Genomic DNA, 20,225 nt, shown 5'->3' with positions numbered 1-20,225 from the left:
TTTCTGCTACATAAATATATATTACAAATGTAAGAGCTTTGGATTAAAAACATTATTTTTTAAATATAATATTAATATACCATTTAGAATTTCTGCAAAAGAAAAATAGAAGTAACACAGGAAAAAGAGTAACCCCAATTGCCTCATCATACATTAAAAAAATGAATATTTTATCATTATTTTGAAGATATTCTACGCCATTTTAAATAGGATTATGCTTATCATTTCACAATAAATTTTACAAAATTTTTTAAAAATTCTAATTTATTATTCAATATAACAGATGCATTTTACTGTCCATAATTCAGCGAAATAAAATGATATATACAACTATTATTACCTGTAAAAGGGAACTGAAAGAAATGTAAATATATAATCAAGACGTAGAAATTATTAATTAAAATAATATTATATTATGTATATTGTATTCAAATTTTTTTAACTTTGGTTTTAAATAACCAAATATTTATTTATTTTTAAAAATATTGTTGCCTAAAAAAAATAACACTTACGTGTGTATTTGAGCTTGCTGAATCCACCTCCAAATACTGAAATGAAAATAGGGATATTGTATAATTTATTTTTAATATTACAATATAAGTAAAGCAATTTTATCAGAGAGATATATTTACCTCCTTCTGATTATAAAAATGGAGTTAACTAATGTGAATGTTGTTGATACAAAAACAGCTAGAACTTCTAATCTTTCATACCTGAAATAAATAAATAATTAGAAAATTGTTAATGATTAAATATGGTCTGTTTAACTTTTAAGAAATCTTAAAAATAATAACCATCAGCAAAATCACGATATAATGGACAAAATAATTAGCATTTTTTAAAGTTTATAACATATTTAGTTAGAATTCTAAGCATATATTCCTACATATATATTTATAATGATATTTCTTAATTTAAATTCTAATTAATGTCTTAATTTTTATTTTAAATTAATTTATGTTTTTTTTTTTTTTAATTCCAAAGTGCTCTCATGTAATCTGGCCCAAATCCCACCTTTTTTTTTATCTAATTATTTCTAACACACATTCTAAAAAATTGCTTACTCTTTGCTTCTCAAACTGACAGAAGGGATAAAAATCTCTAACGCTACAACATTCTTTTAAAGATATTCACTTTCAGAAAGATGACTTAGAATCTTTTTAAAACTAAGATTCCTTTTCCTGAGTCCAAAAATATCAAAGAAATCCCTCTCAGAATCTCTCAGGATTAAGATCACCGAAAGGAAATTTTTTTATCTTTTGTTCTTATGTTGACTATGACTCTTTGCCTCTTCCTTGTGTGCAAATTATGGCTTCCATGGAAAAATAAATTGAAGTTAATATCAACAGTTTTTTTTTTTCTTTTTCTTTTCTGCCATGCATCTGCAAAGTTATGTTTACATATATATGGAAAAATAAAATGTTATAGAACTTTTGTATATTTTGACAGTTTCAATTTTTAAATAAAATTTTACATCCATCTGAAAGGCTACTATATTAAAAAAAAATATTTTTAAAAATGAGCATTAAAATTTTATTTCATTTTCTTAAAAAAATTCATTCTTATGAAGATTTTCATTTTTTGCTTTTTGATCAATTTTGATAATATATTATGAAAATTTGTTGCATACATAATGTTGTAATATTTAATTAATTTATTACTTTCACGATGCTCATCGCCTCAACAATAAAATACTCTGCATAATCAGTATATATATATAATATTTTTCGAAATCCTGTCGGCTTTTTAATATGTAATATTATTTGTTGTTAAGCATGATGCAGTTATGACCAGCAGTGAAGAGACTTTTTATCTTTTTTAAATTCTTTTTAATATCGCTCGGGAAAGCATAATTATTTACAAGCAGAGACGCGGACAAGACGTCCGCCGCAGCGCAGACAAAAGCCGAAGTGGGGAAGAAGGGCCGAAATAAATTATCCCTTGCCTTATATAACCTTAGATTTTGATAGGGAAAATATTTCTTCACAGTGCCAATATATTAATAAGATTCTGATAGGGATTTCTGACTCATGTCGATCACATGTAAGGGAAACACAGGGATCTTTTAAGAAAGAATGTGCTTACTGGACATTTTTACCCCTTCACGCCGAGCGTGTGAAAATATCGGCGTTTAGCTGACTAAGCAATTTTATAAAGCTTCTCTTGAATTAATTAAGTAGAGAAAATGGAATTGGATCACGAAATAAGAGAATGAACTTACTATGGGCTAAATTAAGATGAAGTTACTATGAAAATTAATTAAATTGAAATTAGAGTTAAAATATCATTACATATATATATATTACTTTATAAGTTTCTAAAATTGTATATTTAGCAAAAACAAATAATTTTAAAATATAAAGATCTATGCCCTTTCCTTTTTTTCTGTTTAGAAAATTAATTTTTATTTCAGTTTTGGATACAAATGCATCATGACAAATTTATACTGTCATTACCCATAACTGAAAATTTCCATTAAAATAATTAGAGCAAGAGTATTATTTAAACAATTCCTTTAACTATATTTATTTACATATTAATAATTTTCATTCACTATCTTGATTATAAGAAATGCAAAATGGATCGTGTCAGCAAAAAATAGTCAAGTAAATAAGAACTTACCCAAATGTGTAATGGGCATTGGGTTTCTTCTGTTCAACCCATATACTGAGAGCACAAATGCACAAGCTGAAATTTTTTTAGCTTATTAACCAGAGTTTAAGGCAAAAATTTGATGAAATAATATTTTTATTTTATTATTCTTTTAGAAATATATATATATAAAAAACAGTGCATACAGAAGGAATACAAAAGTGTCAACACTCCCAAACATATAAAAGTATCAATATAAAAATTAATATTTATGTAAGCAGACTTACCATAATGTGTCAAAGAAAATAAGATATGTATATGATAGCAGACCTACAAAAAAGAAGTAAATAAAATGTTATTTCAAGTAAACATAATACAAAGCATTGCATTTTAAATACTTTATTCCATAAAATCGTCAAGACTTCTATGTAAAAAAAAAAAAAAACCCTCAGAATAATAAAACATATTTCTGTTTTATTTAATTCAGTATTTGATTATAATTTAAAACATTTTCATTCATTACTTTTCAAGTTCATATGCTGAAATGAATCTCTCCAAGAATTCAGTAATGAAATAATAACTATGAAACTGAATTCTAACATGAATTTTAATTTAATTTTTTTCCCATTATTATTTAACTATGTATATAGGAACTAATACCTTTGTAGAAATAAATAACTCCCATTTAAAAAAAAATTCTTTTCCTGGTCTTTTTCCTTCCCTCATAATTTAAATAATTTTTAAATTTATTTATATTTATCAAAATTTACTTCTCATATAGCAAAACAATGATTCAAAAAAGATTTTGAAGGATATCTTTTGAAGAAATTATAATTTTATATACTTTATTGAATAAACTTTTCTTACTAATTAAGCAATTTATTAACCTCTTGCACTGTAAAATAATGGCAGAAGCTTGTATAGGGCTGTGCAGAGAATATTATTAAAGCACAAAAGGTTAAAGTTAATATAGATAGAATAAATTGTTAATGACAATTTAAAAGATGATGTAACAGAGATCAATGTATGTGATTCTGCAATCATATGTATGTCATAAATATTTTCATAAAATGCAATTGTTTAATATTAGACAAAATTAATTTCACTCTTCTCATTATTTTCAAAGCAAATATTAATTAAATGAATGAATAAATAACTGTAATAAATCTTGATGACAATATTTATTTCTTTTCTAATATCTCACAACACAAACTTTTAAAAAAAATCCTTTCTATCCCGACTGTTGTTTAATCTCACATTTTTTTTTTTTTTTTTTTTTTTTTTACCCTGGCTTCAACAGAGTTTGAAACTTCAGTCTACTATTATGATACCAGGATTGAACATGCATGTCTATTGATAAGTTAAATTACTGATATTTTTTGACAATAAAAGATTGGTTGAAATAATGAAATCTTTTACAGAGTTGATCTTGTATGCACAGAGAATATAGAATGTCACACACTGCAATATATCAAAAAGTAATTTTACAGTCAGTGCTTATGTAAGAACTTAAAACTTCAAGAAATTCCAATGCCAAGTGAAAGCTATATTATAAGTGAACTGAAGGAACAGCATTCTACAGAAGATCAACTAATATTTAAATAAATGTAACAACATTGTAAACCAGTTTTCTGAATTAATTAACAAATAATTTGATATACACAAATACTAATCAATTCTTACTGTTTGTTTTTAATTTGATAAAGTATGCAACTGAAATATGTTATACAAATGTTTTTAAAAAGTGGGTATCTTTAGGTTAATCTTTTTACTTGCATTTAAATAAAGGACACAAAATATCACCATTTTTTTAAATTTATAATTAATCATAATTAATGATATTAATTCAATACTAAATCATTATGATATAAATGATTTACAAAAATACTTAGAGAGCAGTTTCATAAAATTTTATAAAGATGGTTTTACTACTATTTTCTATAAATGATCTGAATTATTATTAAACAAAGTATATAAATGGCAAATTAATAAATAGTCTAAAAACAAAATATAATACAAAAATATGGACATCTATAAATTAATCATTTTATCTTTGTCTATTAAATATTAAATGAATGCTAAATAATTATAATATTGTAATTGCTAATAATAAATAAATTTTAATGTTAATATTACATAGATATTTTTTATTTAAATAAAAAATTACAAAAATTATAAATTTATTTATATAATTAAATTATTTTAAGAGAAATACAGGCTAAATATAATAATAATGATACAATAACACAATACAATTAGCTTTACAATAATTCAGGCAAGATTTTCTAAAAACATTTTTCAGCTATGAGATTTCTTATGAATTTGACTCATCCCCCCTACTACCAACTTTGTCTCCTATTTTCATATGGGTTCCAATTACCTACACTTAGTAGTTTCAATACAATATGGAATTTTATGACTAGTTATTGACATCTTTTTGTACACCCTAATATTCTCCCCAGGCTTAATATGTAATAATTTTGCTTTATTCTGGTTACCTCCAATAAATAAAAGGGAATTGTTTCTGCTTCAATAGAACTTCTCCCAACCTCTATGGGGCTAAAGAAGTTTCAAAAACAAATAAGGACTTTCAACCAATATTTAATTCTGTAAGAATATATAAAAATGAAGTTGTTTCTGCACATTGTCATGGTATTCTATTTATATGGAATATCTAAATTATTAAATACTTTTACAATATTGAAAGTACTGGTAAATGAAATAAGGATTGTTTGAATTCAATTTTCTCATGCCAGTAAACAGTAAGAGAATGCAAAAGCATTTTTGGAATGATTTTTAAAAACATATCTCTAACTAATCTTCATTTTACTACTTTTAAGGATCAACATGTATTTTTAAAAACATTTTTATCATCAAGCAATTAAGAGCAATAATTGATTTTGTAAGAAAGTGTTTATTCAGAAAAATTGCAATGCAAAAGAATAAAAGTTACTTATGGTGATCAAGGGGGGGGGGGAGGGAGGTAAAAAAAAAGAAAGAAAGAAATAGGAAAAGAAATACAGTTTGTTTTTATATATATATTTGAATTCTTAACAGATTTGTATACTCCACTTTGTTTTATAGTTGGCAGACAAGTCAATAACATTGTTAAATTTTATATTAGAGTATTTAAATTACTTTAAAAAAATGTTTATTCAATTCTCCCCCCCCCTAACATTTTGATGAAAACTGCTTTTAGATTTAAATTTAATCATTATTTCTTGTATGCAAAATACTAATATCAACTTGAAGGAAAGTAATCACATAAAAATATTTCTTTTAATCCTATGTCAAAAAACCATAATCTCTTTAAAAAATAAATTAAAAACTATAAAAAAATCTGGTTTTGGAAGTTGAAGAGAGAGAATGAGATTCCAGAAACTTGCTTTATCTTTAGGTCCATGTAGGACTTAAGCTTGCCCCATATTTGTTATTGCGAAAGGGTGGAAAATAAGGGAGGAAATGAAATGAAATTAAATAAGAATATAAATAATTGCTTTTAAATTTTATGATGCTATAAAATCATGAAACAATACACAAAATTAATAACAGCATTATATATATATATATATATATATATATATATTTCAAAAAGGAAAACATTGAAATCGAACTTACCCATACTTTCAGTAACATTGCACCAGCTTAGAAGTAATAATAAAGATAAGAAATTTACTAATCCCAGCCAAACAATTCTTTGAAACTAAAAAAACATTTAATGGAAATGTAAGTTAGCACAGGATTTTACTAATCTGTCAAAATAAATAAGTAAATAAAAAATAAAAGTAGCTAAATGTTTCAAATGTCTATGGTTTTTTATATTACGTAGAGAACTAAAGAAAATATTCACCCTGTTATCTTTGTACACTGGTTTTAATTCACGGAGAAAAGATGTTAATACTGGAAATGAATGTTTTCCAAGGATTTTTCCACCAACCTAAAACATGCACATCTTATTCATACTACACAAATTTAATAAAATGTAAAAGCATTGAATTATACAAAATATACATATGGTTTAAAAAAATTTTTTTTTGCAATGTGAAGCCATCCTACTTTAAAATGAGCATGCTACAAATATCAAATAAATATTTATGAGTAACCTGTGAATAACATTCCAGCTTATTATTATAATTATTTCAATATTTTCTGAAAAATAATAAACTTTGTTTAAATTTATAACAATTATTTTATTACATGATATTCAGTATGTTAAAAAAAGGGGGGAGCTAAATATTTCTTATCCCCAAAAGCTACCTTTTTCAAAATTTTATTTTTTCACATTTTTAAAAAAAATAAACATTTATAACTATAAAATGAAAAGAAAATCCAACTGGTGATTCTTTTCAGATATATAAAAAGGCATTTAAATTGTATAGTATTCAAAATATTGATTAAATAAATGAAATTATAAACTTTATCTATGAACTAAAATGTCACTAAAGAAAGTAAATAAATCCTGCATATTAAATAGTATTAATGAGAACAAGAGCTATTACAAATAATCATTGTCAAATCATAAGTATCATATACAATCATATTATAAGTATTGTAGGATCATTAAAAGAAAATTTTAATGTTTAATTAAAAGTAATCTTTATTCATATCTTTGAAATAAAATAAATTATAAGTGAACAAGAAAGATCACTGCCTTTTCTTTTAAATACCCCTTTTTTTATCATCTTCTATCTTTCAAACTGAAATATAAAGCTGAATCAGCAACAGTAATTATTTATCTCAAAACTAAAAGCAGGGGGGAGGGACTTTTTAAAGACAATGATTTCCATATCTATGCAAGTAGTTCACTTTTATTGTTTGAATGAAACTAACTTTAAAGATAAAGGCTAAATTAAATATTAAAAAATAAAAGTTATCAAAAAATGATGTGCAAAAATTGAAATTATGATACAAAAAAAAAGGGGGTGAGGGGAAGAATTATATAAAAATTGTTATTAACATTAATTCATCATTTATTTAAGAAAGTATAGTTTGGAAAGAAGAAATAAATTTATTAAGATGAATTGAATAAATGATAGAAGCTATTCTTAATGTCTATTCAGGAGCTTCGAAATAAAAACATAAATATTTCCCTAAAACTAAGAATCAATGATACCGATATTACTAATTTATAAAGAACATGATAGCCAGGAGTGTTAGAAAAGCATTCTTTTCTTTAGTAAGTATTTTCAATTTGATTTCAAATGGTTAAAAAAATATTGATATACAAGCATTACAATTTGATATTATAATGCAAATATTACATCCAAATCAATGATCAGACAAAAATTACAAATAAGCCATCAAAACAGCCACAAATAATTCTAAGATTAAAAACAAAATATTTAAATGCCATCAACATTTTTCAGTTTTTACAATTATTTTAATAAGCCATATACAATACATTTTAAAACATTATTTTACTTACTGAAAATGATTTCACAGGATTACTCCTGAGTCTAAGGTCTGAAATTAAAATTCAAAGAAAAGAAAATGAGCTAAAGTAAACAAACATATACCAAATACAAATGAATATTTTTTCATTTTAAATGAAGCAAAAAGTAAAGCTCTTTTTATTGCATATGAATAAGTACAGTAATTAATTTGATAACAGAAAAGATTACAATTACTGCATTAATAATAAAAAAAATTTTTTTAGAACAAACTTATTCCGAAATATAAATAAATATTTATACATTATGATTCAGAAAGCAAGTTCATATCAAGAATAATTCTTTTTTAATCATACATAAATACATTACTAAAAATTCATTAATTCTTTATTCAACCCTTAAAATAAAAAAATAAAATGAGCAATTATCATTGGTATTTTTTTTTAAATCCTACATTAGTATTAAGAGATACAAATATGTATAATAACTGCTAAATATTATGCTGTTTCAAATTTACTTTGAAAGGACCAGAGCTAGCATTTTTAATACTCCAATAGAAAAAAGATATGCATCTTAGATAAATTGATAATAAATGGTACATTCATTCTTAGAACTCTTTGAAATCTTCATAATTTTTATTAGATATTTGTTAATTTTATTTCTATATAAAGGGATATAAAAAGTTATATACATATATTTAAATACAAATATTTGAGTTCGCCATTTGAGTCTAAGCAATTTCATCAAAATATGTTATCTCCTGAAATTTTGTTCTTTTTAAAAAAATATTCATGTAATTTATTATTAATCAACGAATCAAAAGTTAGTAGTAAATGAGTAAAAAATTTCATAATGGGATCAAATATTCAAATTATTAAGTTTATTTTTAATCATGCATCTTGAGGTTGACAGTATATAATCAATGCACATAGCAGCAAGTGTGAAAGTATCAAAATTCTTATACTTTTATCTGTACAGCTGTGTGCTTTCAGAAATGAATTACTCGACAAAAATATTTACATGCTTTTAATAATTTAATATAATTCAGAAAGCGCAATGAAACACAAAATGTTAACAGTTTTATGGAAAAATCGAGAAACATAAAGCCGGAAAAATTATATTTCTGGAAGAATGTCTATATTTTTTTTCAATATATCCGGCGTCGATTTGCCAAATTCAATTAAAAGCTAAACATATTTCAGTCAAGCATCATAATATTACCTTCCATACTTGACAGATAATATTTATATTTATTATAAAACAAGTTAGTTCCTTATTTTAAGCGCATTCTGTTCATTATTACAATGTAGAACAAAGTCTATCAGTTAACGTAAACAATACGTGAAGTCTATCAACACGCAGACAGACAACATCATGCATAAGTCGTTGCCATTTCACGATTTTCATAAATAAGACATGATTGAATAGAATGGTTTCCCTAAAAGTGCTCTGAAATTTCTTCTGAAAAAGGTAGTGGTGTTGACTACATTTATCAATGTGCGTTGTTTCAGTTTATTTATTTCTAGAATTTCGAGTAGACAAATTAAATACATAAATCGTATAGTAAGAACTTTCAATTAAAAGAAAGAATCATTATAAAGATATCAGGACGTCACAGGTTTCACCATAGCAAATGTTTACATTTTTCTTTTTCTGCCAAGAAAAAAATTTAATTTTGACTATTATAATATTTCATTTTTAACCCTTCGCATACTATGACGAGTTTGTCTCATGCATCGAGTCACTGAATTTTTAATTTTAAATCTGCAGTGAAAGTATTAAGTAATTTAAAATGAAAAAATCACTTAGAAACGCCTCAATATCTCACAAGCACCTTATATTATTATAGGAATTAAATAAGCAATAAATATCAGCGGATAAATAGAAAATTAAGTAAATACTTATTTCAAGGAGTTAACAGATTATAAAGTAAACTTACTACTTCTTTTCAAACTAATCAAAAAATTTTTCTAGTGGGCCAAAAAAAAAAAAAAAAGCGGCGTTTCGTGCATAGTTGTTAAGGAGCTATCCAGCTTTTTTTCAGCAGACGTAAATAATTAGAATATCATTACTTTATTCAATATATAACAACATCTATCAACAATCGAATGCTTTGATAGTCTTTCTATTAGACTTTTTAAACAAAGAAAATGATATTTCTCTTTACAAAGGAAAACCAGCGACCTTTATTGCGCACTTGCAAAAAAGGCTGATTTAGTTTCGAATTTACGGTTTGTGAAAGGAATAAAATCCTTTCGAAATTACACTTTTAGAAATGTTCGAAGACAAATTTTAAAAGTTTTCCCAAGACGAATTCTTTTTTTCTGAATACGAAAATAGCATCCCTTAATGTGTATTTATTTTAATTTTATGCTTTTAAAAATTTTTATAAAGAGAAAAACGATTACAAGAAATATAATTAAAAAATTTACTTTGAAGTTCAATTTTTAATAAATTATATGTCAGTAATTGCATTGTTAAAATGTCTTGATTTAAATCTATATTAAATTGAAAATCTAAGAATAATTTTTTTTAAATGAACATATAACTCAAATCTATTTTTTTTAAAGGAAAAACTTTACTTACACTGAAAGACATCATTATGCAATGCAGTATTATTTTTAAAAATTATGAAGTTATAATCACGCCGAAAATGATTTAGACATAATTTATGTCATCTGCATTCTACACGAAACGATTCTTTTTTCTCTTCTGTAAATATCTATAATTTTGAAAGTTCTTTACCCACTAAAAAATTCAAAATATATTTTATCCTAATTCAATAAGAAAAATTTAGTTTATTTCAGCTGTAGGTATGTTCCATTTTTAAATTCACTGAATTGAGCTAGATAAATCTCATAAGTAGGGTTTTTTTTAATGTTTTGCAAAAGCAATTTAATTTAGATTTGTTAAACCAAAAAAAAAAATTAATATTTTATTGGTATATATCGTTAATACACAGCAGGGATAATATCCGCAAAGCCATTTGTTTGTCTAAACCGTTCTAATGTCGACTCTATTATAAAAATTGCTTTTCACCAAGTTTTATAAAAACGTCAAAAAAAAAAAAAAAAAAATCTGCAGTCTTAGCACAATTATGGTGACTAGTTAAATTCTGCAACTACTTCTTCATAAATGTTATCATCCAGACGAATGGAGTTCATTAAGTAACAAGGGCACATAAAGTTTTATGGAAGGTTCATTATTTTGCGTCACAACTTACTGGGCCAAAATATTACATATTACTACAATAATCAAAATGAATTAAATCTGTATATGGGAAGGGGAAAAGAGGCTATGCGGATTAAAGAGCATTTTGAATATCACACATTTGAAGATGACCGTACTGCACCAATGAAAAAGGACTGCTCTAAGTCAGAAGTTTCCAAATTGTGGGTATCGAGTAAATTTTTGATGGGTTCATGGGAGAATTTTGAATGTATATGTCTTTTAAAATTTCCAAAAATGCGATGTGGACTTAAAATCGTCATAAAAACAGTAACAACATGACAAAAAAAAAAAAAGAAAGAACCGCAATACGCAAATAAGTGACACGTGTCGCATCAAAATAAATATCTTCCCAGCGTGCTGAAAACGTAAATCAAGAACAAAACTTTTGCATCGACACAGCTGTCGCATCATCTGTTGCTCCAGTCTGCGGTTTTGATTAAGATTACATTTCTCAGACTCCATCTACCTAATTAAAAACTCCTTTTCACTATAAAGTTCTATTCAGTTTGAATATGCTTAGGTTCGAAATTACTTGTTCATTCATCGTTATCATTTGCGCTAATATTTATTATATTTAGTAATGAATAGTTTATTTCTTCTCGTAAGTCTTTTAGGCAAATAAAATCTCTTTCGAAAATTCAATACATATCGAATGAAGCGAGTCGCAATATTGAATTTAAAATATTAGGGACCCTTGCTCTAAGTTATCAATTACAGTTGCGTTCGGAACGTTTTCTGTATAAACCTGAAATCTAGACCTAACGCCATTGGATTTTTTTTTTTTTTTTGACGTCGCTAGAATGATTGCGCTCCAATAAGTTCGCTATCCGGCTGAAATGAGCGCGCTTTTTATGCGGCATTTGATTTTATAACACTTTAAATATACTCGGAAAGAGATCGATTAGCATTTACACATCTGTAGAACTTTAGCATTCAAATGAACTTCATTAATCTCCCTTATATTTTTAGAGTCGTCTTCTTTAATGGAACTGAAATTCACAAATAATGCTGTAAAGTTTTATTAATTATTATTTAGGTTTTACTACTTTTACAAGCCATTATTTTTAGATACTTTTAGTTTGAAAGTCTCATATTCAGTGAAAATTCTCTCTCTATATATAATGATCTTATTATGAGACGATGAATTCAAAAATTGTGAATAACATTATAATACTACGTTAACAAACTATAGCAGATTTTGAGCTACAGACAATTTTGCAGTGGGTAAAAATTAATTTCAAATCTTCTCACATTCTATATTTATGTAGCAAACACATAAGAAAATGCCTGTTCAAATGCTGAAAATAATTATTTTCATGTTGATATATTTTTTATTTAACAAAGGATACTATGTATACTGGTAATGCATCCTATTGTGTACATATCATGCTTTCTGTTTTCCAGCAAATTGGAGTGAACATAAATGTATCCCCCCCCCACATTTGCAGTTATTGCCATCTTATAGATTCTTTGTTAGCATACTTTTTAATAATAAAAATCTAATTATTTTCAAATCAAATAACACTTTCTAAACACAATGTCTTTTCTCTACAAAAGTTAAATATAAATATCTTCTTTCCACATACAATATTTGAAACTTTCTATTATGAAATTTTTTTTTTAATACTAACATACAAATTTCAATGATTTTGTGAACTACATATCTGCAATCAATAAAAATTAATAATCTTGTTAAAAAAATTAGGAAATTAAAAATACAGTTAAATAAATAAATGGGGAAAGTAGTGAAATTGATTTTCAAAGAGGAGAAGAAGATATTCAACTAAGAAATAAAACCTGAAGAGCATGCATAATCACGAAAAAATAACTGATAATCTGATTGCAATTCAAGCAATAATTAAAACCCTCAATAAAAATTACAATTATTTCTACTAATAATATATTTTGATTAATAAGAGACTGACTGATCTGTAAAAAAATTTAGATAGAAAAATGTGGAATACTTTTAAAACTGTAGAAGATTTACTAATGGCAAATATTTTTGGTAACAGACATCAGATATTCAAGTGCATATGGATGAATACATCTGAAAACATCTTGAATATTACAGAAATATGAGAAAGGAATCAATAATTGTCCCATACAGACTATAGGCTTCTAATATTTCTCCATCTTTTTTTTTTTTTTTTTTTTTTTCTGCATTAAAATTAAAAGTCCCAATATTTTCTTGAAAACTGTTACAGAATTAATTCAACACCTTAACAAAAATATCCATAATACTCTCCCATTATAGGAGATATATCCATTATAGGATATCTATTTTTTTAAATACATAGTTGTGTGAATAATTAATTACAAATAATAACTTTTAGATGGAATGTAAGAATTTCAGTTCTTACAGTCTAATGCAACTTATTTTTCCCTGCAAAAATGAAATTCCGCTTTAAGAAAAATAAGCAATAACTTGATATTAATTGTGCAAAAGTGGAAAATGCAACCATAAATTCTGAATTTATTATATAATACATTTTATAACTACCACTGCATCATTCTAATTTACGAAATATTTAAAGTTAAAAATGTAGCATATATAAAATTTTGCATTATAGTGCATTTATAAATTATCATATGGCAAAATTTATTTATCATATATTAAAAGCAACTGCATATAACATCTTACTCAAAGTAGAAACAGTAATATAAAATCAGAAAAATACTAAATTTTGGAAATGAACTTTAAAATATATGAAACTTCTTCCCATTTTAGAATTGAAGTATTTAATCTGTTTTAAAATAAAAATGATTTTCATTTTAACTTTTTCTCTGATTAGAGGACTGCAATATACTATATATATGCATAAAAAGTCGAATAAGATGAAATTGCTTACTTTTTTCCGACACATAAATTTCAAAAGTCTAAAAAAAAAAAAAAAATTATAACAGCTCTTGCTTTTATTTTATGTAGATTATATCTCAAAATTTTATCCTAGGGAACAATGTAACAGTGAAATAGAAATGTTTTCAAATGCAAAATATGGTATTCATGATGATTTTTCAGATATAGGTTACTCATGCTGATAATTTTAATTATGCTTTTTCTTAATTTAATGTCACTTAACTGAAAATTGTATTGCAATCAATACAACTTATTATTTTTAAAAAGTGATTAGCAGTTTGTATTGATAGCAGAAACAATGGTAAGTGAAAAAAATTTGATTAGTTTAGAACTGAACACTTCCTTTATTTTTTTAAAGATGTTAATTTATAAATGTGAAGCATCAGACTAGCATATAAACATGTAATAACATGATATAAAATACTATATAGCTACAGAGAATAAACTTGCAACTTCTTTTTACTGGAATACAATGAATATCTTTATAAGTGTTGTATAAACAATAATTCTTTGAAGTTTGACGAATCTGACTAGCATTAAGAATTACAATATATAACATATAAAAGGAAATATTAAATGGCTGCTGAGTATAAATTTGGCTAAAGATATAAAATTTTAACAATTAACAAGCATTTAGTGTATATTGACACTTTTTTCTGGAATAAAAGAATGAAGCTTCTCCAAATTCGGAAAAGTGTATACTTTTTGCCACCAAAAATGTGTTTTTTTCTTGCAAAAGCTGCATTTAAACATTTGTGCAAAATCCTTAGTCATCACTGTTGGAGCTCAAGCTGCTGGCCACGGAATCGCTAGTTTGAACAATTTCTGAAGAAAATACATCAACCGACGAATCCGAATAAGAGGATGAAGAATCTGAATCATCTAAAGGATGACTATTGGGTCTTCCAGAACTATTTTCCACTTGAATGAGACGGCTTCTTTCATTCTGAGGTTCATCTTCAGAATCACTACTTTCAGAATTCGAGACATATTCTCCTTTATCATGGGCATCAACTTCATCATAACTTGTATTCGAAGTTTGAGATGAATTCATGTATGGAAGAGTGAAACTGTTACCTTGTGTAAGAATGACAGTGCGATTGGGATTCAAAGTAAAACTGTGCGGATATTTTCTAAGAAAATCCAAGAATTGTGCATCTGGATATTTTTCTTCAATGTAATCATATAGTTTCAAATTTTGTGGAGCATCTTCTACCAAGTTTCTGAGATTCATGTAATTCATTGGAATAATTTGGCATTTTAAAATATTTTCTAGATAAGTTACCAGTTGTTTCTCTACATCTTCAGCATCAACTTCCATCTTAACAAAACTAAAAAAGAAATAAAGTATTAATAAGTGACAGATTAGATTGTTAAAAATGTAATAAGCATACTGACTTTTATCTTCCAGAATTTGTATAACATTAAATAAATAAAATGCACAAGAGAATTGAAATTTGAAAATTCATAAAATCATGGACATTTCAGATCAATTCTTTCATATTGTAAAATAACAAATGTAACTTTTTTTTTTTAGAATTAAATAACAATATAGGAATATTTACACATACATAATTGGTTGCAGTCGTGGATTTGGAAATAACTCCAAAATAATATCTTGACGTTAAAGACATTATAGAAACTTCCAAAACAGAACAGAAATATCTAATGCAACATTTAAAAAGAAAATCAATTATTGCACTACAAGTTGTCAAATGTAAATGATTCAATTTGACACAGCAAATTACAATATCCTTACAAAATGGAGCCAATATTTTAAACTATGTAAAGTATTTCCAGTTAAGTCATCAGAAAAGATTATTAACATTCTTTTCTAACAATCATAAGATAGTCTAGATAATTTAAATATTCTGTCTTCTAATATTTATCTTGGCATTTCCATTAATTATTTATTAAATATTCTTTCATAGCATTGGAATGCATGCTTAGAAGTCAATCGCAGAAATAAAAAAAATAGAATTTGGCAAGAGAAGCATTTGAAGAATATCTGTTCATATCATTAGCTGCATTTCAAGATTGCTTTTTTAGCATAAAATAATGAAACTAAAATTGTGATATTATGTCTTGAAGAAACATGCAATATTTCAAGGATTAAAAAAACTTTATTATAGTATTCTTCTCCTAAATACTTAATACATTATCTCCAACAGAGAATATGCTATATTCATATGAAACATGTTAATCAGAAGAAATAACTATAAAATTTAAAGCTAAAGGTTTTCATTTAAATAATTATAAATTAAAATATAGTTGTGGCTTCAATGATCCATTTACAAATACGAGTTTCAGTATTTCTTCCTAGATATTTTCAATTTTATGAGGGAAAAAAAAAAAAAAGATTTCAATCAATTTAAAAGTTAACATTTAATTTTAAGAACAAGTTAAGCACATTCAAGGTACAACAAGTCTGTGATCTGCACTTTGGGAAATGTATATTAAATACATGTATGGAGATTACTCAATTTAATATTGGATAAATAATAAAAATAATTCTTTATATAATGGGAAGGGTTAATTCAACCCACAACATATTTATAGGTTTAATATTCAACATCACATAATAATTATGAAGGCAGAATTTAATCACTCATACTAAATTATGTATGGCTATACAAATTAAAAAGATATAAGAAAAATTATGTAAATATTTGAACAAAAAAAAAAATTTTCCATTGTGAAAAGAAATATGTTTATGAAACAAGATTCAATTCTAAACTTGAAAGAACTAGATTTAGTTATTCTTTTATGAATTAAAAAAGAAAATGCTGAAAAATATTTAAACATGATTTTGTAAATAAACAAATATATATATATAAAAAATCTTTACTTCATTTCTATTACTGTCATAACATATAAAGGAAGGGAAGCAGAAAAAATTTCAAGTTTTTAAATCCACTATTTTCTGCGAATAAGAAATGTATCTGTGAACCATTACAAATTTCTTCTGCTTTAGAGAATGTTCTAGTAAGCGTCTGACAAAAAAAAATGAAATATTTAAAATGAATTTTGAAATAAAAGGAAGCAAATTTTTTAAAAAGCCAAACAATTTTGAATAAAATTTATTAGAATATACTACCTTTTCCCTCACAAAACAGCTTTACTGTGAGAAAAGGATCCAATTTTAATTATTTCTGAACAGACAAGATAAGATTTTTACTTCTATAAAACATTTTAAATTTTATGTAATAGGTATTATTTCTGTTAAGATACATAGCAATCCTCCCTTTTTTTAAAAATTTATATCTGTAATAATTTTTTAATCATACATTAATAAATGTTGTTGTTTCTAATGGTACTTGCCATGGGCAAGCTCACTGACGAAGTCAGCGATTTTAAGCCAAGGGAGTGTCTCTTGTTTTTAGTAACATCAACAAGGGCCCAGAGTACGTCTTAGCTACTCACTCATCACATTCACACATCTCACAGATAGAATAGACGAAGAACAACCATGCCCGAACCCAGGACGCCCAGATCACGGGGAAAATACACTACCCATATGCCAGGATGCTGGCTTAATAAATGTTAAAGTATATATTGATATCCAAATTATTTAAACATTTTACTAACAATTTGATAAAAGTATAAACTAAAAAATAATCATTGCAAATAATTTTTCAAAAATATATCATTGATAATTACTATGATTTTCTTTCAAATATTTTTTAATTAACTTATTCTTTGCATCAATAAAATTTAAGCTATGAAATGACATTCTCTATACTTCTTCTATAAATTGAAATAATTTTATGGAAATAAAATTAGAAATATATATGCATGCACTTATATTTTTCAGTCTAAAAGAACCAAGGTATATTCATTTAGATAATAAGATATCATATTTCTTTCCATAGATGATGGGCAAAAAAACATAAATATGGACAATTGTGTCAGTCTGTGTATGTAACTGAATATACACTGCCATATCTTTATTTAATAAATATATAATATGTATTCACTATTAAATAAAAAGTGAGGATTCATTGAATAATTTTATTTATTCTTTTACTATACATTAATTTAAAAGAACTAACTGGTGGTTTTTATACAAACATTGATCTTTGTAAAATAATACAAAATTAACTTGAAATAACAGATTTCCTTGTTCATTTTTCTACTTAAAGGAAGATGTATGTATTAAAGTTTCTAATGACAATAAAAAATTAACATGATGTACTGGACATTAAATGCCATATTGTCTTTTAATAAATAAATGCTTATTGTTGAGCAGATTCCTCTTTTTGGGCAGTTTTAACAGTTTCTTCATCTTGAACTTCCCCTTCTTCTACCTCTTCCCTAAGAACACCATTCACAGGATAATTTGGTAAATAATCCCAATGAGGAATTTTAAATCTTTCCCTGGAATTTTCACAGAACAGGAGAGTTCTTAGAATAAACAGTATACTTTTAGCATTGGGAGGTTTTTGTTGTTCAACGCTGTTCAATGCAAACCTGAAATTCTCTTCTAATTGCTCAATAGGCATATCTAATCGTCCAAATGGAATATCTACCCAGCCAAAATCAATCTCAAGGTTACTACGCTTCAAGTTATACTCAACACCATTAAGAAAACTTTTAACAGCTTCAGCTATATCTAATCTCAACAGTCCATTACGAGTATTTGGAAATTTTTTTGCTAAAATGCCACGGAGGGCATTTACTTCCTTTAACATATCTGGGTGGCAAATGAGGAAATCAAAATCTTCCTTTGATACTGAACCTGCTAAAATCTGTTTTACCAGTGTTGCTGAACCAGCATAAGATGCACCTGCATCAGTAGCTGCAGCTTGATCATCTGGGTTCTTACAAATTACTGCAATTCTGTTTTTCCTTACAGTTTTGAATTCATGAGGGAAACTTAATATACCGGTGATATCCTCTATATAACGGTTTTTCTTCTTCAAATTCAAGTCAAGTTCAATGTTTGCATATACAAGAGCAGATGGATCGTTTAACATTTCAGGCACATGCGCATCTCTGTGCATTTTAATGGCTTCGGCAAATGGATAAGGCTTTCCACGAAATAACTTCATATTCCAAACATTATCAGTCGGCTGAGTGTCCAACCAATTTTCATCAGTACATCTTTTCCTTTCCAATTCAATTGATACTCTTACTTTGCGTTGAAGATGTTTGGGAATCGGTTCTGGTTTATTTTGTTGTGCAAGTTTCTGAGCCTTCTTTTTAGCTAATGCAGCAGCTCGAGTTCCTTTTCTAGCTGCATAGCGTACAATATCCAAACTTGGTGCTGCATTAATTTTGTTATACTTTGATCCTAGAGTATTTATTTGGAGAACTTTAACAGAATAATTAACGAATACGGGAAACAATGTTTTTGTAAACATCGTGGTCACGAAATGAGTAAAGAAGAAATATAAAGTAACAAAATATTCACAAAAAGATTATTTTGAGATAAAACTAAATTAATTAAAAAATAATTATTTCCAACATGACAAAAATTACCTGCTATGTGTTTACGGGTAAACACAATGTCGTGTTGCACGCTCCTGATCCTTTTCTGCGAAATGTTTTGCTGAAATAGAGGTCGCTGTGAAATGCCACACCCTCAAGGCTTAGTTCTTAACACAAAATAAAATAATACTAAAAAATTTCATTTTAAATAAAAATTGTTTGCAAAAAATTATGTTAAACTATATTAAACTGAACTATTGTGATAATTTAATGTATTTTAAGTAAAAGGTTATAAATTTTGAATCTTATTAAATTGATATAGTTGGACTGACACTAGACTCCATGTTTACCTGCTCGATGATCAGCTAATACATTTTGTTTATTATTAAAAAAATTCGATGTTTAAGTTTCCCTTTTTACATCAGTATAAGACTGATTATGAGTTATAGTCAATTTTCTAAACAATATGATGTCTGACAAATGAAGAACAAGATATTTGCGATTATATAGACAAACAACTGATTCTTCGGGGTTCTTTATTATATTAAAGTTTAATTAAATGTTTTGCATATGACTTATTGATTATGATTTATTCAAATGCTATTTTAATTGTCTTACATATGTTTTATTCTTTGTGTACATTAATCTTTTTAAAGAACTACCCAGGGTATGGCAGGTTTAACACTTGAAATCATTTTCAATGAAAAGACTCAAAGATATTGAAT

At 25.9% G+C, this 20,225-nt stretch overlaps 3 protein-coding genes across 4 annotated transcripts in view; all 3 read right to left on the bottom strand.

Annotated features, from left to right (window-relative positions):
- The window catches only part of LOC129972968 (zinc transporter 6-like), a 76,202-nt gene that overhangs the window by 11,466 nt on the left and 44,511 nt on the right, over positions 1-20,225 (bottom strand). Inside the window, exons 1-8 of one of the 2 annotated variants that reach the window (XM_056087296.1) lie at positions 9,204-9,340; positions 8,018-8,055; positions 6,443-6,529; positions 6,211-6,295; positions 2,880-2,922; positions 2,623-2,688; positions 633-713; positions 513-548 (exon numbers count right to left, since the gene is read on the bottom strand). In XM_056087296.1, coding sequence (XP_055943271.1) covers positions 513-548; positions 633-713; positions 2,623-2,688; positions 2,880-2,922; positions 6,211-6,295; positions 6,443-6,529; positions 8,018-8,055; positions 9,204-9,210 — 443 coding nt within the window. In that variant the 5' untranslated portion in view covers positions 9,211-9,340. Of the gene's footprint in view, positions 1-512; positions 549-632; positions 714-2,622; positions 2,689-2,879; positions 2,923-6,210; positions 6,296-6,442; positions 6,530-8,017; positions 8,056-9,203; positions 9,341-20,225 lie in introns of those variants that run through there. The other variant, XM_056087297.1, reaches the window with a different exon arrangement.
- On the bottom strand, positions 14,418-19,650 carry LOC129972971 (uncharacterized). The gene is made up of 2 exons (XM_056087304.1): positions 19,552-19,650; positions 14,418-15,401 (listed from the first exon to the last, which is right to left on the bottom strand). Exon 2 carries the CDS (start codon positions 15,389-15,391, stop codon positions 14,837-14,839), a length of 555 nt encoding a protein of 184 aa, XP_055943279.1. The 5' UTR covers positions 15,392-15,401; positions 19,552-19,650; the 3' UTR covers positions 14,418-14,836.
- LOC129972969 (39S ribosomal protein L1, mitochondrial-like) lies at positions 18,068-19,545 on the bottom strand. Its single transcript, XM_056087298.1, has one exon. It carries the CDS (start codon positions 19,431-19,433, stop codon positions 18,306-18,308), a length of 1,128 nt encoding a protein of 375 aa, XP_055943273.1. The 5' UTR covers positions 19,434-19,545; the 3' UTR covers positions 18,068-18,305.

This window comes from Argiope bruennichi, chromosome 6 (genome assembly GCF_947563725.1).
Source record: "Argiope bruennichi chromosome 6, qqArgBrue1.1, whole genome shotgun sequence".
Taxonomy (NCBI): domain Eukaryota; kingdom Metazoa; phylum Arthropoda; class Arachnida; order Araneae; family Araneidae; genus Argiope; species Argiope bruennichi.
This window is presented reverse-complemented; position numbering and strand designations above follow the sequence as displayed.

Coding starts and splice junctions, on each gene's coding strand:
- LOC129972969 (XM_056087298.1), bottom strand. CDS start 19,433: ATGTTTACAAAAACATTGTTTCCCGTATTCGTTAATTATTCTGTTAAA.
- LOC129972971 (XM_056087304.1), bottom strand. CDS start 15,391: ATGGAAGTTGATGCTGAAGATGTAGAGAAACAACTGGTAACTTATCTA.